The 21,469-nt window shown below is 51.7% G+C and overlaps 5 protein-coding genes across 5 annotated transcripts; 3 read left to right on the forward strand and 2 right to left on the reverse strand.

Annotated features, from left to right (window-relative positions):
- Positions 1–3,327: 3,327 nt before the first annotated feature.
- und (methionyl aminopeptidase und) lies at positions 3,328–5,430 on the reverse strand. The gene has a single exon (XM_003738506.2). The coding sequence runs from the start codon at positions 5,324–5,326 to the stop codon at positions 3,959–3,961; it is 1,368 nt and encodes a 455-aa protein (XP_003738554.1). The 5' UTR covers positions 5,327–5,430; the 3' UTR covers positions 3,328–3,958.
- A 1,758-nt stretch (positions 5,431–7,188) lies between these two features.
- LOC100898103 (allatostatin-A receptor) lies at positions 7,189–9,138 on the forward strand. Its single transcript, XM_029113061.1, has 6 exons — positions 7,189–7,644; positions 7,773–7,878; positions 8,127–8,254; positions 8,341–8,591; positions 8,682–8,857; positions 9,015–9,138. The coding sequence occupies exons 1-6, from the start codon at positions 7,431–7,433 to the stop codon at positions 9,136–9,138; spliced, it is 999 nt and encodes a 332-aa protein (XP_028968894.1). The 5' UTR covers positions 7,189–7,430.
- A 1,486-nt stretch (positions 9,139–10,624) lies between these two features.
- On the forward strand, positions 10,625–13,048 carry LOC100905753 (tRNA (guanine(10)-N2)-methyltransferase homolog). Its single transcript, XM_003738505.1, has 7 exons — positions 10,625–10,860; positions 11,075–11,243; positions 11,391–11,606; positions 11,748–11,949; positions 12,068–12,338; positions 12,442–12,694; positions 12,807–13,048. Exons 1-7 carry the CDS (start codon positions 10,715–10,717, stop codon positions 12,927–12,929), a joined length of 1,380 nt encoding a protein of 459 aa, XP_003738553.1. The 5' UTR covers positions 10,625–10,714; the 3' UTR covers positions 12,930–13,048.
- Positions 13,049–13,694: 646 nt separating this feature from the next.
- Positions 13,695–15,395, forward strand: Eno (alpha-enolase). The gene has a single exon (XM_003738504.2). It carries the CDS (start codon positions 13,792–13,794, stop codon positions 15,094–15,096), a length of 1,305 nt encoding a protein of 434 aa, XP_003738552.1. The 5' UTR covers positions 13,695–13,791; the 3' UTR covers positions 15,097–15,395.
- Positions 15,396–16,602: 1,207 nt separating this feature from the next.
- Positions 16,603–21,191, reverse strand: LOC100898244 (testis-expressed protein 2). The gene is made up of 10 exons (XM_029113049.1): positions 21,099–21,191; positions 20,878–20,958; positions 19,397–20,009; positions 19,042–19,250; positions 18,753–18,908; positions 18,463–18,643; positions 18,061–18,342; positions 17,576–17,801; positions 17,286–17,400; positions 16,603–17,164 (listed from the first exon to the last, which is right to left on the reverse strand). Exons 1-10 carry the CDS (start codon positions 21,111–21,113, stop codon positions 17,093–17,095), a joined length of 1,950 nt encoding a protein of 649 aa, XP_028968882.1. The 5' UTR covers positions 21,114–21,191; the 3' UTR covers positions 16,603–17,092.
- Between the last annotated feature and the right edge of the window lie 278 nt (positions 21,192–21,469).

The following is a 21,469-nucleotide window of genomic DNA, read 5'->3' on the forward strand; positions in this document are numbered from 1 at the left end:
GGACGATCTGGGCCAGAAACAGAGACGGCGCATGAGAATGGCGATCTCTCCTAGAGTGCGAGCGTAATCGAAAATCCATGTTGATTCTCTCGACAGGTAGACGTGGGGCGATTCCTCGAACTTCAGCGAAGCTTCGACGATGGAACAGCACTGGATGACGAATTCCACGTAATAGCCACTTCGTATCTGGGCCTCTAGAATTTCGATGTCATTTTCATTGTTGAAGATCGGCAGCGGGTAGTATTGTGCGAAAGAGTAACGCCGCGGTGACTTCACTAAGAGGGACCGTCTGAACCCCTCGAGTCCCCTGTGCACGGGGTCCCGACCGTCGCGGAGCTCTGCGACCTGGGTGAGCTGCACCAGCAGGTGATCGAAAGCAAAGAGCTCGATCGAGGAGGAGCCCGACATTCTATCGTGCGACCTCGAAATCTCGATCGGAGCTCCTCGCGATTGTGCGAATTCTCCAAGACTGTGGCCGGGCGCCGGGGTAGTCTCTATTTGTTGTTTTGATCTTGTCCCCCTTTCCTGGAGAGCCGCCGTAGCGTGCTAAGACCACGCACGTCGTGGAATTGACGTACGCTCCGAGCTTCACCGAGATGCGAGGAGGCGCACACTCCTCGTTGGCGGTATGCTTATCTATCGTTAGCCATGAGGAAGTCAGAGAAAGAACTCTAAGAACTTTCCTGGACTGTCATGTTGCGCCTGTGCTCAGCCGAAGATCTGGCTGATCCGAGGATGCTGGGGTTCCTTCACTCACTCAGTCTCGGATGGCCTGGTGAGCAATTGGGATTGATAACCGATCGGGGTTCGCAAATCAAGCCTTCGGTCTATACCCTTCATATTCTTTGCGGAGCTCCTCGGAGAATATTCTCGATCGGTCCCGGTATTCCTGTATCCTCAATCCTCACATGATGTAAAGTTCCCGCTCGGATGGCGAGTGTTCAGCGGATAGTACAAATGTCTTTCTCCCACGGCTGTAGGATTCTCTCGGTGCTGCCATTATTTCCCTGAGGTGAGTTCTTCGCCCAGTCCCGATTGCATCAGTATTCCCTCTGCCTCGCAAAATGCCCCGTTGCATTCGCAGACGATATGGTTTAGTCTTTAGTATTTCCAGATCCATTCTACATCTCGGTACATGTCGATTATTCCTCCGATGAGCTCCATCGAGATTCCGAAGGGAATTCCCATTTGTTGGACGTCGAGTTTGGAATCGTCGGCCCGCGGTAATATCGATGCCGTTCGGAATGACCCATCTCCCTCCTCTGCTCGCTCCCGGATTGGTACCTACGGAGTCTAATCGAGAAGATCCCCTCGGGAAGGCTTAGAAATCGAGTCCGATGGCTTTCCCTTGACCCAATTGATAATCTCGTAATCGCAGTGGAGCCTTCCTCTTGACCTTACGCTGCTCGCGTAGCTCACTGCGAGGCGATGCGCACAGCGGGACTTTCCACTTGTGCCTTCGGATGATAGGATTGAGCCTTGATTACGATCATTAATTACAAGCAGAATAATCGATCTCTAAATCCTCAAGCAGGAGCTCACCCAAGCAGGGGGGGGGGGCAAGGAGGCTTCACTAACGAAGAGATTCCTGTCCCAATACCGGAGCATAGGCCGCGAGGAGGTGCAGCATCATTCTCAACTCATTCGCGTCCTCCGCCCTTCTAGAATCTGAGTTGGCCTCCTGAAGAAACGGAACTCGACACGCTCCTGGATGCGACCGTGATCCAGAGACCCTTTCTTGGGGAACCCGATCCGGGACTCTACTCGCCCACGAGCTGCGGTGCGATAAAAAGTGCTAGTTCCGAGCGATTAGTCTGCGGTGCGACGAATAGCGATAAGATGATGAATTTCGAACCGATTGAGGACGCTCCGAATTTTTGGGAGATTCGTCCCGTTCGTTTGCTTGCTTCTGTATATGGGAATAGGAGCCCCTATGAACGATTCGGTATCCATCCTCATTCCTGACGGAGAGACTACGAACTTCGATAAGGAGGGATGGTGTCAAGCAAAATCATGAATCGTGAATGAGTGTCACCGAAGTCTCGAATATCGGCTGATTACCTTCGCTTCTCTTCCTCCGAAGATGCGCTAGGTTCCAGTGGCAGGATATTCGGTTGCACTCGTCGACATTGAAATGCTCATGAGACGGTAAGTTTGGGGTGCTCAATCCATACGTGCGATCCATAGTGAACGGCAACGAGAAGTGCCGTAAGGCGAAATGCGGAAGGAAAAGGGTGGGTAGAAGCATTGACGGTCGCCCGCGACATACGTCCGAATGAACGTAAATCCACGAAGACGTCTAAGGCATCCCGTGGGAGTGCCGTCAAGTGTCGTCGCGTATCGACGCCTATCGTTGTGATCCGGGAGAGCAGCAACCTGCTCGAAAGCTCCCCCGATATCAGGGCGCGTATTTGGGAGGTGCAGCGTATAAGGTACGAGCGTGCCCGCTTGCGTCCACGCTCCGTGAAGAGCTTCCGTCCGCCGCCGAGTCGCGCCGAAATTTAGGCGATCCCGAATTCAGGAATTCCGCCGATGGCTCGAATTCTCGATCGACACAGTACTCTGGAGGTTTAGCCTGGGGCTTTGGTGTTCCACAGTCCCTATTCCCGTGCTCGGGCTAGGTGCATGATATCGCTCCTATCCACGAGAAATTCGGCGTGTCATCCGCTCATCCTTTTTCGAACACTCCATCAAGATGATTGGTGCTCATCTGAGGTCGGTGGCCAACGCCTCGATCTGACAACGTTCAATGCGCCAAGCTCTGAGACTTGGACTAGACCTCGAAGCGTGAGAATGGACGCTCACCAAAGTCCCGAGACCCCTTCCGTCTCAGGAAAGGGATCATTGCCATCGGGAAAGACATCGGAATTTACCCACCGATATCTGAACATGGGATCCGCCACGCTCCAGCGACTTGAGATGCTCGACATCCCTTCGTTTCCCGTGATACAATTGAATACATACTGTTCGCATCAATCTCTGTGTATCGTGGTTCGGCTCTCGACCGGGCTTGGATACAAGCCCTTCGATTCTCAGGATTGTGCGTCGGGAGTCCGCTTTGCGATAAATCAGCCATTTCCGCGCTTGCAGCGGCATCGAGAGCTCCTTAACAGAGGCGTATCCGGAGAGAGGGCCATGCTCCCCCCAGAATCTGGTTCCCCCCCCCCCTCGCCGAAAAAAAATCCTGGAAACGCTGCTGCTCGTTAACCGAGTTCCACATCAAGTTTGTGGCATTTGTAATCCTATTCTATGTGAATTGCCAATGCTCGAGCATACCATGGAATGAGCTGTTATTGCACGAATAGACCGAATCGAAATAATCAGTTTATTGGTTATCGTTATCAACAAGAACATTTCCGACAGAAACAGTGTCTCGCTCCGATGAGACGTCTCTAACCTCGCTGCATGTAGATAACACACTGGTTTCTCCGTCATAACAAACTTGCTCATCATGAGCTCCCGAGAGCCTCGAGCTGGAGTCTCTCGCGGAGTCCCGGGGCTCGGGGATCCCTGCTCGCATGACGACGAGCACCGAGAACCCACGTCAATGTTACGTCCGTCAGTCATCTCTCCAACACCATGATCATAACCATAAATTAAATTTGGACCTTCCCCCAGCCCCACAATGACGTCACAGGCTGGGTGGCAGCGCGACACTACCTCAGAGATCCGCTGAGAGCGATCAGTTCACCCCTCCACGCCATGAAGGAAAGAGGAAAGTGCCGACATAATTTTCATACTCCCGGCGCTACTGGAGAAAAAGTGGGAGCTATATTACCACCTGAGCGGGAGGAGAACTCGGGCGATGGTCTCCATGAACAACAAAATCGAAAATACTTGAAGCAGCTTTCCAAAACCCGAAAACCTCATTTATTCTTCGAAGTGAACGGAGGCACCTCGGAAAGATTGACGTGATCTGATGGCTAGCGCGAGAGACGGAGAGAAACTCCCTAGTCTTTCAATAATCCAGGCCCTTAGAAACGATCTCCTTACACGTGGGTCTCAGGATAATGGTATGCTCGTATTGTGCGGTGTAACATCCCTTGATGTCGCAAAGCGGAGGGTATGCTTCCACAATGCCTTTGTCACACAGATCTTTCAACGCGGCAAGGTATCTGCTCTGACCGAGTCTGTCGAGCCAGCGACGGCAGAAGGCGAGCGTACCGAAGTTCTCGTCGATAACTCTCAGGAGTTGTTTCGATGAATTCAGCCGCAGAGGAACGTGTCCCACGTCGAAATCCTTCATGTAATGCGACACTTCAAGATCGTTATGTACCATTCCTCGACCGGTCGAACCGAAAGTCTCAATAGCGAAAACTTCGCCCTCTTCCATGCGGGTGTGCTCACCGCCCTTGACGATGGGGACGGTTTTTCCCGCATGGATCCGGTAGGGAGCGATCGAGTGACCGTTCAGATTTCGGATGCACTTGACCGGGTAGGTTTTGCCGTCGATTTCCACCTCGTAGCTTTCCATGACTTCTTGTACGGCTTCACCGATATCGCACAGACGGACATCGATTCCCGCGGTTTTGATTCCGGCATAGGTCGCTTCCCGAACAGCTTCTAATAACTTATCGTATTTATTATCGAAGGTCCACGTGAACGCGCAGTCGATGATGCGGCCATTGATGTGGGTTCCGAAATCGATTTTGCACACGTCCTGGGCGTTGAAAACAGTTGGGTCTCCTGCATTCGGTGTGTAATGAGCCGCAACATGATTCAGGGAGCAGCCAGTGGGGAAGGCGAGACCCGCCTCGAGTTTGTTCTCTTTGATCAGCGTCCGAGCCGTGTTCTCCAAAGTCTCGCAGATGTGTATCATATCCATTCCCGGCTTAATGTATCGTTGCATGTACTGCCGTGTCTGACGGTGAACTTCGGCTGCGAGACGAATCTCTCTGTACTCCATGTCGGACATGGCATCGCGAGCTTTCTTTTCCGCAGATGTCATGCGATTTTTTGCAGTCTGGTCGTTGAGCATGTCTTTCGGCGTTGGGTGTTCGACGATCTCACCAGTAGGAAAGTTGCCATCAGGGAACAAGTCGATTACCGGGATCGACGGCGGATCGGTCTGAGCCTTGACTTTCTTCTTCCTGTTGCGCTTCTTTTTCTTCTTGCCGGCAGCATCGGGCTCGCCCTCGGCTCCGGCGACGTTATCATCGTCATCGTCATCATCGTCAATTTTGGCGTTCTCGACGCTCTTGATTATTCCGTCAGTATCGTTCGTACCGTTCGATTCGGCAGCTGTTGTGGGCGGTTTCTTCTTCTTCTTCCCATTCATTTCCTTCTCTGCGGTTAAGACTGGCTCGACTTTCGTTTCGCCACTCATGTTGAAAACTTGTGAGCAATTCGGCTCGGGAATCGGAAGTTCGCACGTTCTCGCTAAGAATCAACGAGGTTCGAGCAGCCACACCAACAGCGCTAACACAACGACGTCGTAGAGAATAGAGAGGAAGGATCTGATCAGCAGCAGCACAAGTATTTACGAATTTTCCCTAGACGTCGCGTCGTCTGCTTTCGAAATCGCCCGCCAAGTCTTCTCGTTCCTTCGAGAATGGGGGAAAGATGGGATATGATGAGTCGAACGATAGCCCCGATCGATTTGCCATTTCTCGATAATTGATCAACGTTCCATCGCCGGCTCGATCGGGGTTCTGATGAGAACCTTCTCTGCGCGGTGGGGCTGATGTGATGATTTCTACTTCGCGGAGATTCGCGCGCTAAAGCTACTGCAGCTCTCTGACGGGTCGAACTTCAATCATATCATGAAATAGACAGGTACGGCTTCAGGCCGTTCTTTCCGAACTCACATCGAACCTCTAAACGGGAAAAATAATCCGACTTGTCTGATGACAGTTGTCTGATGACAAGCTATTCTTGCGTCTTGGAGTTCTTCTCTTTCAGAAGCTCGAAAATGCTCAGCTTGAGAGTGTATTCCTGGGAACTATTGCAGAGGTCAACTCACGATCGGAGATTCCTTGGAGCGTTCGAGGCTGGGAAACTCAATGGAGCACGTCAGGAGGACTATCCGAAAAATTGGGCTGCGGTAACTCTGGAATTGGGAAGCGCTGAGCTCCGAGCTAAGAGAGAGCCATTCAAGAGCCTTCGCCTCGGAAGAAAACGCTGAACGGTGTTTCAGAAGGCCGGCCATTGATCGAGAGTTGTTTCAGACGGTCGGGCATCGAGATTTCAGGTGCACGAAGTTCCGGAGCTCTGTTCTTCGAGATCTGCCTTTTTCGCCTGGGAGCAAGAGAGGTATCTCCACCCAACTCCGGATTGTTCCCGGTCGTGCTTCGGGGTCCATGGATGAGATGGAAGCTCCGAACCCGGAAGTTGAGGACCCACCTTATTGGGCCTTATTCGTCTGAGCGATGCGGGTCAGATGTGGGACGCAGCATCAAAAATATCCATGGTCAATTGATTCCTCCATCATCAGCGCAATCTGTCGTCACCCGGAGATGGTAACAAAAGCCTCAAAACGGAGCGTTCAGTCAAATCCGACGAACCTACCTCACTCCCAACACCCCCGGACCCTTTCCTCGGCTTCTGCCTCGACTCGGTCGCGATGCAACTCTCAATGCCAATACACGAACGAAATGAAATCTGAGACGACAATCTTTCTAAGAGTGGCTCCGAATCTCTCTCTTCGCATTACAGTTTTCTCTTGGTGGGTGAGAGTCTCACCACGATGATGGGATTCCCAGGTCGCCGTTGTTCTTCCATCGCGACACTTTTTTCCAGAGCGGAAACCAACTTTGCAACTTCGATTCGGGAATTCAGCTGCCCTCCGCTTCTCGCGATTATTTCTCATGGCTATCGGCGAACCACGGTTCGGCGACTTCTGGCTCGGCATTATATATTGATAATGTCACCACGTTAGTCTCTCTCGAGATTGCTCAGGGTTGATCACACAAGCACAGTCGTCTCGACCTGCTGCCCTCTGTCGGCGGCGCGGTGGTGAGCGACAACGCGGTGAGCTTGGACGAACCTTTCCGGCGATGTGCAAAACTTATCACGCCTTCCCTCGGGCGTTCCTGGAGGGATCGTGCGGGCCTTGCCGGACACATCTCCCTGATCCGCGATTCGGATTCCATTCGAGAGAGGAGAAAAAATGCCAGTCTAGACCCTTTCTTGAGCTCACTCAATCACTTCCAAGCCTTCCCGCGGAAAGCCAGCGTTTCGGAGCTATGCGTCGCGATCAATTTTTCGAGCGTTCCATGAGTCGGGAGGCGTTTGCTGCTACTTTTCTGAAGCACCGCTCCACAGATTGTTTCGCTATCTGATTCCGAGTGGTCTGAGGAGTACGTCGATTTTCCAAAATAGGGTGGCGAAACGGCGAGTCTGTGAGAACATGATGTTTCCGCATTGGTATCGGCTTTGAGTCCGCACAGTCCATTCTGGATTCGGACGGGTGGATCAGACGAGATTCCGACATGAATTCGCGTTTCCTCATCTATGTGCTCGTGCCAGGTCTCTTGGTTCCGACCTGCATCCTTGCTGTGTGTCTCAATCTCATGGTGCTCGTCGTGCTGAAGTTTTCCTCCCGCATGCGCTCGACCTCGAACACTCTTGTCTTCAGTCTTGCTCTGGCCGACCTGATGCATGTCGTCATCTATACCCCTTCGAAGATCATCCAATATCATTATTGTGAGTCAGCGTACCTTCACAGAATGACCGGCGCGAAATCATAGATCGGGCCGTTCCTAGTCCACGTCCCCGTCCTTATCGAGGGAGGTCCTCGTGATCTCTTCTCAGTTTCAGTCATTCATTTCCAGTCGACATCTGGATATGGGGAGAATGGGCTTGCCGTGGTCTGATGTACATCAGGGACGTCTCGTTGTGTGTCACCCAGTACACATTGGTTTTGATGGCACTGAACAGGTATAAGTAAATCGCATGCTGGTCGTATCCCTTCTCCCCGCCCGTTGCGAATAGCGGCAGCGTAACGGGACACGAGTTGCGTTGGACGTGAGCTTCTCCGACCCCTTCACCCCAACGTTTCGCTTCCTTTTGTTCCCCTCTGTATCCCTCCGTCCCCTAATCCAGTCTCGCAAGAATCTTTCAACCCGAAGATCGGAGATCACTTGGTGGTCGGAGGCTTCCTCCGAGACTCCTCGAAATCTCGACAGGTATCTCGCAGTGGGCTTCCCCTCGAATCGGATCACACGTACTCTCCAGAAAAATCTGGGGAAAGCAGCTTTGGCTGTGTGGTTGTTGACACCAGCAGCGAACCTCTTTGGCGTCTTCGTTTACGGCTGTGAGTAGCGACTCGTTCCAGACGGACAAGGACATTGGAATACGTGCCGTGAGTGGGGAGCTAACGAAATACTGTCCCAAGCGAAGTAGGCAAGCATCCCGGCACAAACTCGGACATCTGTACGTTCCTCTACTTCGGCTGGTTTTTCGAATTTCGCCTCTTCGTGTTCCTGATATTTTCCGCTATACCGGTCTCTTCGATAACGATCTTCTACGTATTGCTGGCGATCAAACTCCGCACCGGAACCAGAACCCAAGAAACTCCCAAAGCGAAACGCGCAGCTCGGATGGTCTTGGGATTCGTGATTTCTTTCATCGTTCTCTCGATGCCACTTCAGGTCGAACCCCTCCCCTGAGCCCGGAGAAATCGCTTTCGATATCGACATCCCGCGTTCGCTCTCATGGTTAATCGAGGATTCTTTCGTCAGGTGATGACGCTGTGTTTCTCGGCGGGACTATTCGGATCCGATGATACTTTGGACAATGACGCGCTGAATTGGACCACCCTGGTTCTACTTATCTGTCAAACTCTCACTCAATTGAATTGTATCGTTGATCCGTTACTGTTCAGTTTCATGAATACCGCCTTCAGACAAGAAGTGCGGTAAGTTTATCCAAGACTCCTGATGGTAAAAATCATATTCCGGGATCGAAGTCTCTCTGGCGCGCGTGTGCTGACCCCGTGAAAGCAGAATACCGTGATCAACTGTCTGTGTAGATTTTCTCGCACCCCCAGTCAAACGACATATCTCTCCTTTCAGTCGTCTCCTCTGCAGGAAAGGACACTCACGTCGAGAGTGCCGTTGCGGTCATCAAGCTACTGACGACACTCCATTCACCGAAACCGTGGCGTTGACATCGGTGACGCGCGTCGACGTGTCCTGAATAGCTATCGCACCCTATTTCTCGCGAGCGGCCATCAAGGACAAGGGCTCACTGAGCTTCTTTCCAAATCATAGGAGCGATCCGGTAGGGCTCGGTTCCACAAATCTTCTTCCGACTCCACGGAGCGTTCCCGTAGCCCCTGGAAATCCCCCAAGGATTCACCGTCTATAGCGTCGAGATGATGATCAATGAAGATCTCTATCAATTTGTACATACACTCGTCGATTTGTCATTCTGAGGGAAATTCATACGCCCGTTTATTCATCGAATATTTGCGCTGGAATAACCAACACGACGCCGGACCGCTCGCGTAATGAGAGCTCACTATGGAACCTCATTCCCGCCCCATGGGGGATCGAGGCCCCGGGGACAGAAGACACCTTCCTGCTGAACGGAGGATCACGCAAATCCCGCACGCAGATCTCCTGCGGTCGATCATCTCTATGTGTTCGTCGACGCTCCCGCAAACTCGCGAATCATCGGTTCATCTATTCCCATATGAGTGAATGATTCGCATCCTGACAACTTATCTGGAGGATTAATGAAGTTGACTTCATCTGGCTTGGCTTGAAGATGGTGGTCTCTTTAATGAGATGCTCGATCGAGGGCATTAAATTTTATCAATCACCTACGATAGCTTTTCGGGGAGACCCGCCCATCGAGGGGAAAATTAGCGGGCTTGTGAGACAGCAGACCCGCGAGTCATCGAAAATCCAGTATTTTATTCGAAAGGGCAGAAGGTCCGCTGGTGCCCACCGTCTCTCCCTCGTCGCTCAAGCTACCTGGAAAATCGAGCTAACTCCCTCTAGGAGTACTAAGACCGGGTTGCAGGTGATCGACCTCTTGAACACCTTGCCTGCCATTGACGAGCGACGGATCGTAATCATGATGAATGATTATTGGGGATCTAGTCCCCCGTACCCCGGTAGAGTGTTGCGGTAGCCTCCACTCTTCGTGTCCCGTTCCGCTTGAGCCGATACACAATTGATCGAACGCATGCTCGCGAGCCTGGTATACCTACGCGATAATGACCACTCTGGAGGGATATCGACTTTCTTGTGATTCACGTGGAAGGGTTCCATGATACAGGGAAATCATTCGAAAATGCGCGCGAGTGCCAGACGACATCAGGCTCGGCGGTCTTCTGAGTGAGCACCGCCGTCGTCGACAATCAATATACGTGGAATCGTATCACGCGATTTTACCGCGCGCCAATCCGCCTTGACTCTGCCGATCACAAATGCGTTAACCTCAGCCGTGAGCAGCATCGTGAATGACCTCGGCTAGGATATTCCTTTTCGACTATTCTTCGGTTCTTCGTTCGGGACTCGGGACTCTTTCTTCTGCGCGTAAACATCAGACGATGATGGAATGATTTTTTCTCAGCGAAAATTCACGTGGTGCTGCAACTCACTCCGCACACCCGTGAATAGAGTGCTAATCAGCTGCATGGCGCCTTCTTCTGCTCTGCGGCAACCTTTAGCTCAAACAAAAGGATTAGGTCGATCGAGCGCACGGCTCAAGTTAGCCGACTGGCTCAGAAGAAATCGATCGCGGCCCAACTTCCGCCGCGATAATGAAAAAATATCTAATCTGGTTCGTTCACGAACATGTTGAATTTCGACATGCCGAACTTCAATCGCTCATCGAGTTGCTTGGTGCCAAACTCGAGTTCCTCGAGCGGAAAATCGACGGCCGGAGACTCTGGATGGTCGACACGAGGTGAGTTTTCCGTCACGGCATTCCAAACTGAACATTTGACAGTTGCTGGTTCAGAACAGTGTCGGGGGGTTAGGAACTCGGAGCTATCCGTTCCGTCATGTTCTGCGTCTCCTTGCCCCCTTCAAGTATGCGACCAGAGATTCTATGCTTTTCCTTGCGGAGCAGAATCCCTGGCAGGCAGGAGAGACATACTGACATTGTAACCCAATAACAGCGAGGAATTCGTCGAACCTCCATGGATGATTGTTGCCTGCGAGGAGCTGGAGCACATTCTCAACATCTGCAGAAGGAGTATTCTGATCCGATACGTCATAGAGCTTTATGCGCAAGGAGAATCCTTCGAAGAGGTGGTCAACGAGCTGAAACAACAGGACATCGAAGCTGTAAGAATTTTCGACATGTACCCCTGCCAGGGATTCGAGACCAAATGGGACCAGGAGGGATCTATTCCGGGACATTTATGGCGATTAGTCCAATATCTAACAGCGGGATGCGGAGTGACTCATTCAATCCGTGAATTGGTTCCACAGCACGACGATCTATTCAAGTTTGAAGTAGAGGCTTTTGGAAGAAGGAAGATTTCGCGGGAAGAAAAGGTGGCGAAGATGGAGAGGCTGAGTTTCCTGCCGCTCAACGGGAGCGTGAGTCTCAAGGACTACAAACACGCATATTACATAATCGAATACTACGGTCAGGAGAACAACGTGTTCCGGGAAAATCCTCTGAGAGTCTTCTTCGGTCGATTGGTGAGGCTTCCATGAAAACCCGCTCTGGAATTCCAAAGCTCTCGGTGGCTCTTCTGCACCCTTCAGCAGCTCACGACGGGGGCGATTTCCCATGAATCGAATTCTTTCAATGGATGATTTTCGAAACCGGTATCGCTCTAGGTGGCGGAAGGACGGCGAGATCTTGTTGATTGGCTCTCCCTGAAGAAACGTCTCTTCATTGCAAATACCTCGATGGATCCCACCTTGTCGATTGTGATGTCGAACATGGCGAAAAGCAAGGAAGCGGACCTGGTTTTTGATCCTTTCGTTGGTTCCGCGAGCTTACTTGTTGCTGCGGCCCTGCATGGAGCGTATGTACTCGGTAGGTTCCCCATTTTCCCTTTGAGCCTGACTCGGCTTATTCTGATTCTCCGGAATTCCTGAGTATTCATCATCTGACCTTCGGATTCTTTCCCTTATTGCTCGACTGGCTCACACAGGAATGGATATCGACTTTCTGTTGTTACACGGCCGCGCAAAACCCTCTCGATGCAAAGTCGAGAAGCGCCAGGCAGGTGAATCGGTGTACAACAATTTGAAGCAATACGGCGTGGAGAAAAAATACTTGGATGTGATCGTCGGAGACTCGTCTCTCCCCGTTCTGAGACATTTGACGATGAACGCGATCCTAACTGATCCGCCGTACGGTATCCGGGAAAGCACGGAACGGATAGGAACGAGGAAAAATAAATACGGGGGTTTGAATCACGCGTAAGTCTCTGTCGGTCTCGAGTTCCTGCCAGTGAGATCTTTCTTCCCTGGGGTATGGGGGGACCATCGGATGACATGTATCGGAGTTGAGTTTCTTTTCCAGACCGGAGGACCATTATCCCTCGAAAGTATCCTACAATCTCGACGAGGTGGTGAGAGACTTGATGAAATTCTCGGCAGCGACTCTCCCGATAGGGGGCCGTCTCGTTTTTTGGATACCCGTTTTCCGAGAAGATTTCATCCGAGATCTCGACAGAGGCAAGGCTTGTCCGAAGCATCCATGTTTCTCGATGGTGGCTTGCAGCGAGCAACGACTTACGACTCATTCTTCGCGGATGCTCTTCACCTTTGAGAAAGTGAGGAAACTGTCTTGCCTTTATGGCTAGGGAGGGGCCTTCGGACTTCCTTGGAATCCCTCTCTGAAATAAAAAGTCTTCGATATACAATGCAATGATGAATGTTCCGCAGGTGAAAGAGCTCGAGGAATCGGACCTCCAGAAACTTTCCGATCCGTCTCTGTCCCTTGACCAGGATCAGCAATCATTCAGAGACAAGTACTTCGGAAAGTACGACCCGAGGATTTCGCCTTGAGTAGGTCCTGAAATCCGACGTACTGTCTTCTACATCTTTACATAATATATGTATTTACCGATGTTGCTGCCTTGTAAACAGAGTGACTACATTAAAACCATGCTTTTCGCAATGGAAGATAGCCTTTCGATTTGTTCTTGCGTTCGTATCTTGTCTCAAATTAAGGAACTTGTATCCTTCATGATGGGTTATCTTATATGGGACTTCATAGGAGCTTTCTGGGTTTCCACTCGCTCCCTTCCGATCTGATCCTCTTAGGCGAGACTCCAGAACCGCGCGGGAATGTGTGGAAACTCCACCGAGTCTTCCCCTGACGAATCGCGAGGAGCTGAACATTCCGGATCATCCAGAGAATGGGTCCGGCTCTCGAGAGGTCTAACCCCGGGAAAGTTTAGTGGAAGTTGGCTGACCGTACATGGTGATCTGACGGTCGCGCATCCTTCTCCGCGCAGCCTTTCGAACAGTTGTTTGTGAATGCGGTAAAGAGGCGGCGTGTTTCTCGACGATAGTGACCGGTCAGCAGCTCGTTGCGAATAATCTCAAGCCGCAACATGCATCCGCGACCACATAAGAGCGAACCAGGGTCTGGCGAGCAACGCTGGTGGGAAGATGCGCAGCTTTGGCTTACGTGCGCGCGGCAGTGGTGGTGGTCATGTGTTCGCATTTGGCCTGCCTGCAGCCGCTCATCTGGCGGGCTCTAACAGAGCCGCCATCTTGCCTCGCGATCAAGTGGCAGGCAGGGGACCCACAGCAGCAGCGCCCTCTCAATCTCCTTGAAACAGCATTGTGAGACCCGCTGTCGAGTCGACCGCTGCTGTGCTTAAAGTTCTCCTAGTCTTTCCCGGAAGAAACGAAGTGAAACATGTCGATCAAGAAGATCTTCGCCCGTCAGATCTACGACTCTCGCGGAAACCCGACCGTCGAAGTCGATCTCACCACCGCGAAAGGAGTTTTCCGTGCCGCTGTCCCGTCCGGAGCGTCGACGGGTATCTACGAAGCCCTTGAACTTCGCGACGGGGACAAGAAGGTCCACCATGGGAAAGGCGTCCTGAAAGCGATCAAGAACGTCAACGACATCATCGCACCGGCGCTCCTCAAGGAGAACTTCGATGTCAAGGACCAGCAGAAAATCGACGATTTCATGATCAAGTTGGATGGCACCGACAACAAAGACAAGCTCGGTGCCAACGCCGTCCTCGGTGTCTCGATGGCGGTCTGCAAAGCCGGTGCCGCCGAAAAGGGAGTTCCTCTCTATAGGCACATCGCCGACCTCGCGGGTAACTCGAAAATCATCCTTCCCGTCCCCGCGTTCAACGTCATCAACGGAGGCTGTCACGCCGGAAACAAACTCGCCATGCAGGAGTTCATGATCCTGCCGACCGGAGCCGCGAGTTTCTCCGAGGCCATGCGGATGGGTAGCGAAGTCTACCATCATCTGAAGGCTGTCATCAAGAAGAAATTCGGCCTCGCCGCAACGGCTGTCGGCGATGAGGGCGGCTTCGCTCCCGATATCCAGGACAACCGCGAAGCGCTCGAGCTGATCAAGGAAGCCATCGAGGCCGGCGGATACACCGGCAAAATCGAAATCGGAATGGATGTTGCAGCGTCCGAGTTCTGCCAGAACAAGAAATACAATTTGTCTTTCAAAGCAGCCACACCCGTCCCCGAGTCACAGCACCTGACGTCGGCCCAACTGCAGGCGTTCTACGAGGACAACATGAAGAGCTTCCCGATCGTGTCCATCGAGGATCCTTTCGACCAGGACGACTGGGAGGGATGGACCTCGCTCACAGCTGCGACTCCGATCCAAATCGTTGGCGACGATCTCACCGTCACCAATCCCAAACGCATTCAGATGGCTGTCGACAAGAAGGCCTGCAACTGCTTGTTGCTTAAGGTCAACCAGATCGGATCAATCTCGGAATCCATCAGCGCTCATCTCCTCGCCAAGAAGAACGGCTGGGGAACGATGGTCTCCCATCGTTCGGGTGAAACCGAAGATTGCACCATCGCCGACATCGTTGTCGGTCTCAGCACCGGACAAATCAAAACCGGAGCCCCTTGCAGATCCGAGCGTCTTTCAAAATACAACCAAATCCTCCGCATCGAAGAGGAGCTCGGTGCGGCGGCTGTTTACGCCGGCAAGAACTTCCGGAAACCCGAGTAAGGTCATCCGCCTGAAGATGAAGGGACTTCCTGCGTGACACCGATTCGCGGGAAACCGCGCGAAACCACGCTTCCTTGCATCGGCTTCTCGAATTACTGCGGTTGAATTCTAGTCTAAGTTTAATTTTAAGTCGCACACTGTGTTGAATCATCAAAAAATAGAACTTAGATCTTCGGACCGCGTGGAAAGAGTCCGAGGTTCCATGCCGTCCGTTGACCATGGGGATGTTTGAGGGATGCTTCCGGTCTCTCTCGGAGCAGTGGCAGTGATCAATAAAACGTAGACTATCAACGTCGAAATCGATGTTTTTCATTAGTGTCGAAAATGAAGGACGCAGACATCCCTTATGCCGAATCGAAACAAAACGAGAACAAAATGAAAACACGCCGCGATTAGGAAGTCCGCTCGAAAACAGCGGGATCAAACTGAGATAGGACGTCTCAAAACGTCTGTCATTATCTCATAGATTCCAGGCGACGCCTACCCTTGAAGGCCCGACCTTGAGGAAGGAATGATATCAATCTCGAGCAATCGATAGGGGCGAAGCTGGGGAATTCCCGTTTTCAGCGGTGCCCATATAATCCCATCAACGCTCATCTCACAAGGAGGCGAGTCGGGGAACAGATTCGCTGCGGAAGTCGTGCCGCGCATATACACCATCCTATTACAACATCAAACGCGCAGCAGTCCCTGATCGGCGCTCGTGAAGTAGAGGAGGGTCACGAGCGGAAGACATCATACACCGAGAAATTAGAATCCAAAACCTCTTTCATTTATTCAGTTGATCACATGATCTCATCTCATAACAGGTGCCGCTCTTCGAACGGCACAAAATCCAGTCGTCGACACTTTGGGATGCTCGAAGTTTTCTCACGCATACATACCTACCGGGACCTCCGGCGAATTTCGGTAGATGTGAGGCTCTTGCCTCACATATTCAAACCCCATTGCTGACGAAATTATTTTTCCTATTTTTTCCAAATGGCTATGCTACGATACCGAGTGTCTTCGATTCAGAAGCCTTGTCACCATTCCTCAGAGTGTACTCTCTCCGCTCAGGAGAACCCTCGCTATTCTCACCCATCAGCTCGGTCGTCGATCCCCCTGACCTCCCCGCGAAAGACCCAGGTTACATGGTACGGAAGTTTTTCACTGAATACTATCGATTAACAAAGACTTTCGCAAGACCCTCACCCACCAGCCTTGCTCTTCGATCGCTGACGGGGAGTGACCAATGCGTCGTGTCTCGCTAGAGGAATCCTCCGTGGGGAAATGTATCTTCCATCTTCTTAATGCTGTCTCATTCTATCACAATAGCACGGGGCTCCCTTTTCACAATATTCATCATCATATCGGTGACTCCGCGGAAGTGAGCGGAATAAATCCCCGTTCGGCCTGGAGCTCCCCGTCGGTCAAGCCTTTGTATCACGGTACTCCTCGCAAGAGTCTGCCTCTTCAGTTATCGCGTGAAAACCTGGCACCATCGATTTTAGTCGGGGAGAAATTGAGAGTCTCAGGGCGGAGAATCAGGAGAGATACACCAGTGAGTTCACGACTAACCATCATGTTTCTCTCAGAACGGGAATTGCAAAAAAGCTGGACTACTACTTGATATACGTGATCGATGTTTCCGTTTTTTCTACATGTAGGAACCGTCGACGTCCGTCGGTATCTGATCGACAGACGGATTCACGACGAGCGCACTCCGGACCATTGCTGTGAGCTCCTTGTGTAAAGCGATTTCCCGAGCCGCGTACTCGAGATCGAGGCGGCCGAGGCGCGAGCTGGTGAATCGGTTCTTCCACGCCACTATCCTCATCACATCGAAGAACATAGATCACAACATGATTTGTGATCATATTTGTGCGACATCGACCTTATCAATCCGAAGATACAGTTTGCTCTCATTTGTCTTCGAGCAATGCGAAGCTCCAAACCTTGTTGCTGAGAATCTCCGTTAATATTCCGGTGAGTGAAACCAAATGTCCGGTTTGTATTATACGTCGCTTTCCATGAGCTCCAGTTGGAGGTCGTCCATGTTCGGCATCACGAGAACCCGCTGGAATTCCTGAACGGGGGAGAAGGGGACGGCTTAAGCGCCTCGAACGCAGTTCATGCTTCGTACGACGGCTGTTGGCCGGAGCTCGCACCAACAGCATACAATATCGATGCACTGACATCAAACTCACTTGGAACAACGCTCTTTCTATTACAGCGGCCAGCTTCTGCTTGAACGAAATTTCTCTAACGCCCATTTGAGGGGTTGCCTTGAACTCGATCCTCGGCACACTCCGGAATCCATACCTGGAAAAGAGGTTTTTCTCTCAGCAATCGAATTGTCGCCTGCGCCAAGGCGGACAGGTGACCAGCTATTTTCCATTGAGGATAGTCTGATTGGTAGAGCGACGTCCGGGCAACAATCCTCCGACTCATCCGAACGCTTTTCTTCTAAAGTACGCGCTCTCCGAAAATAGCTCACCACAAGCGGTCAGTTGGCGGAGGAGGTATATTCAAAGCCAAACGACCGACGAGTGAAGTTAATTGGATGGTGAGCTTCAAGTCGGTGTTGGAGAACTCCTCCATCTTCCTCTTCACGTAGGCTGTATCCGTAGCCTGCTGGAATAAACTCCACTGCGAAATACGGTCCACCATGTCTAGGATTCTTTTGGAAGTTGCACCCTGTGCTTCCTCCAGCTCGGCGTCATCTGAAAACCGAATGTTCAACTTAGCCAAAGCTCTTCCGAGGAACCCAGACTCGGTCTCGGCTGCCAGGGCCCAACTCGTTCGCCATCATTCTCGACAAGCGTCCGGGATAATTTCAAATTTTTTGCAGTCGTTCCCTCGCTCGAATCGACAGCTTTCGTCAACAAGAACAGCATCGAGCAATGACAATGAGCGCAAGATGAAGTCCCGGCTCATTATACGGAACAATCAAAGGGATGATTCATTTCACAATTTTCTCACTTGGCTGGGGGCCGCTGCTGATGTCATCATCGTCGTCCTCGGAGGGGGGTTCGTCATCGTGACTCAAATCCATCGAAAGCGTCATCTCCTGCATTTCTTGTTCAGTGCCGGCAGCGATGGGTTTATCATGCAGACCTTGCTTTTTCAGTTTCATGAGATTGAGTTTAGTATTGACGGTGACTTGGAAATTCCCGTTGTAAGCGAGTTCGAGATCTAGCCAAACGCCGGTGTTGGGACAGTGAACCGCTGAGGATGTCCTCCGGATCAAGGGTATGGACTCTCCTGAGAAGAATATCCATAAACCGTTCAGCATCGGGCTCCCAAGAATGAATCGCCATACTGGGGCGGCGCTACGAATCGGATCGAGCAGAACCTGTCTCCAGACAGGCTCCGGGCACTCACCCAGGTCGATGTCTGTGATAGTGAGTTCCTCCATGAAGAAGGGCACTTTGATTTTCGACAGTTTCTTCTGGAACTTGGCCCGTACAGCCTCCGCCCACCGAGGCTGGGTGAAGAAATCGTAGAGAATTCTACCGACGACGAGATTCACCCATTGGGTATCTCCGTCGCGGTACTCAAGTACCTGACAGGGAAGAATGAAAATACCCCCGTGAAAGATCCTCTCGACCGTGGGATTAGGACCGAAGGATTGTCCCGAACGTCCGTCCCCTTCTCCTGTGCTCATCACTCACCATTGATGGACAAGACGGTTGGATCGCGAATGTTTTCTTTTCGTCCGGTGATTTGTCTGATGAAACTCTGTTGTATAAAGCTAAGTTGTTCATGTACACGAGGAAGTTGACAGCGGGAGAGGCCGTGGGGCTATCACTCTCATCCCTGCTCTTCGCCTATTAAAAAAAAACGGAAAGATCGACGAATTAGAAAAATTTCAATTTTCTCGTTCCATCTTCATACGACGAACGATCGATCGGTTTCCGCTGCATAAGGAACACCGATCCAGGGTGAGATAAATTCGCCCACCGATTCCTCCTCCTTTTCTGCGTCTAGAGTGCGGTTGATCTGGTTTTTCAGGTGAAGCTCGCTAGCGTTCTTCAAGAGACGGAACCAATGTTCCTTATCACGGCATGTTCTAGCGAACAGAAATACTTCTTTGGCTTCCTCGGTGCCTTGCCCCGGAACGCTGATTGCGATTGGATATTTCTTGTTCCAGATACGTGTCGCAGACAGGCCTGCAAAGAATCCAGGAGCGACTGTTTCAGGAAACTTCGGTCAATGATCCGATTCAAGCTGCTCGAACTGGATTTAGAGCGCTCGATTGGAACCACGAGAAAGTTATTCGATTCGAGGAGCGGAACTAGAGCAGAGGGACACTCACCTTCTGGCAGCAACGCTACGGTAGCTCCCTCCAATTCGAGGAACCATTGCTTTCCCAGCCATACAACCGAATTTATGTCTTTGTGCTTTTCGTTCCACATCGCGCGTCTTGGGAGTTTTTCTTTCGGCGTTCGGATACGGAGCGTTGTCCCCGTCAAACGAACGTGCACGGAATGGCAGTGACTGCCCAGATGAGTTCTCACATCGTACGGCTCTCCTGCGGATAGTGCATTCAACCAGCCTTCGAGGAACCCGATCTCCTGGGTCCGTGGCATTAGCAGCATACTGTTCGGCGCTCCAGTGGCGTCCGGAATCTTCCTCGAGGCGAGCTCGGGCGGCCAGAGAAAACCGGATATGATGCTGTAGGTCCAACAGAGCAGTGAGGCTATGATGAAGCCTTGCATGAATGAAGGTAGGGGCACACAGAAGAGACACGTCAGAACGGCACATAGAACCCCCGCGGTTCTCAGAGAGAGATCGCGGATTTCTTCGACGATGTCTGGGAAAGCTTTGGCTATGTAAGCGGAGTCCAACGAGAGCCAACGTTTCTTCACGCGAGCGAAATCTCGGTAGAAAATGCTCTCCTGAGATTCGCCCGCATTGGGGAAGTCGATCTGAAAAGCGAGAGGCGGATTCAGTGAAACAGGGGGCTTGTCAGAGGAGTCCGGCCCCGCTTTATTGGAGGAAGAGCCGGTAAACATGCGCCGATAAACAGTTGGGATCTAGGGAGTTTCGTATTTTGCGCGATGAGCTTGAACCATTTTCCGGTCCAATGTCTCTCGATGCGACCCGACCCGCCCAATCCCGTGAGTGGAGTGAAGGCAGACCCAAGCAATGCGAGCTTCCGTGGAAACGGATAAGGGAGCCGAGGCTTAGTACTAAACAGGCTATATTTGCATTTGCTCGTTTAGACGTCAACTGGCGATAAAAGCTGATCAGAGACCTTTCACGTCGATTGGGTAGTCAAGCCAACGTCAGAAGGCGAACCCCAGGGACGAATTTCGCCGAATAAAGGTCCTGGGAGCCTAAGTATGATGAGCTAAGGTCTCCTTGGAAGAGAGCGTAACAGAGAGAGGTGTTCCATCGACTCGAGCCCCGAGACTCGAAAAAGTCTCGGCATATAAATACTTTCCTCGCGCCCGTGTACCATCCGTAAGCACACTCGATCCCCGATGAGGTCCCGTCAGCCCGAGCTGTCGCCGGTTCCAACCCCGGTCTCCCAGAGACGTTTCGGTGAGACTTGGAGAATTTTTGGAGTTGGGGAACTCCGAGCTCTCGAAGCGGCATTATTCTGGCAGAACTTTCGCGAGCTTTCATCGGATCTCCCTCGGACGCCAATCAAGCATCGAATCGTAAGACAGGCGATTCGACGAATATCTGACCATACCAGCGAGAGGGAAATGCGACCATGCGTCAAGCGGAACAGACGAGAACTGTAGGTATCTCCAGTCGTAAGACCCTCTTCCTATTCGAGCCACTCACCTTCTCCCACGAGTCATCTTCCGAGATGAGTTCAGGAACGATTCTTAAGGTGGGTGACTTATCGTTGTTGTCTGTTGTTTCCTGCATAGAACACGGATAGACGGCGCTGAGTTCAAGCCATCAACGGCGCGTTTCAAGAATGCGGAACTCGGGGTCGCTGGGGGTGGGGGAGGCAATCGCGAACGGAAGTACGACCCGGAATCCGCCCAACGATTGTTTACCTGTTCGAAAGACATGGTCTCCGGAGAGGCTTCCTCGGCTCTTTCGACGATGTCGTCATCTTCCCGATCCTCCTCTAAGCGTTGCTCGAAAACTCCTTTTGCCACCACGGGCATTGATTGTGAGCGCGATCTTTTCTCCTCGATCTTCTTCACGATTTTGCCTTTGATACCTGCGAATCGATGCTTTCGTCTGAATCTCTGTAGCGCGTTTTTCATGATGCTGCTTAAACTGTGATGCTTCGAGAGCGGAATCGAGATGTTATTGCCTATGTTTAGGTGTTCAACTATCTCGGTGACCAGGACAATAAAAATCCACAACGACGACGGCGGTGGCGGCCGCGGCAGATGATTTAAGCGGGTTTCGCGGGAGT

This window comes from Galendromus occidentalis, unplaced genomic scaffold (assembly GCF_000255335.2).
Source record: "Galendromus occidentalis unplaced genomic scaffold, Mocc_1.1 scf7180000076006, whole genome shotgun sequence".
Classification (NCBI taxonomy): domain Eukaryota; kingdom Metazoa; phylum Arthropoda; class Arachnida; order Mesostigmata; family Phytoseiidae; genus Galendromus; species Galendromus occidentalis.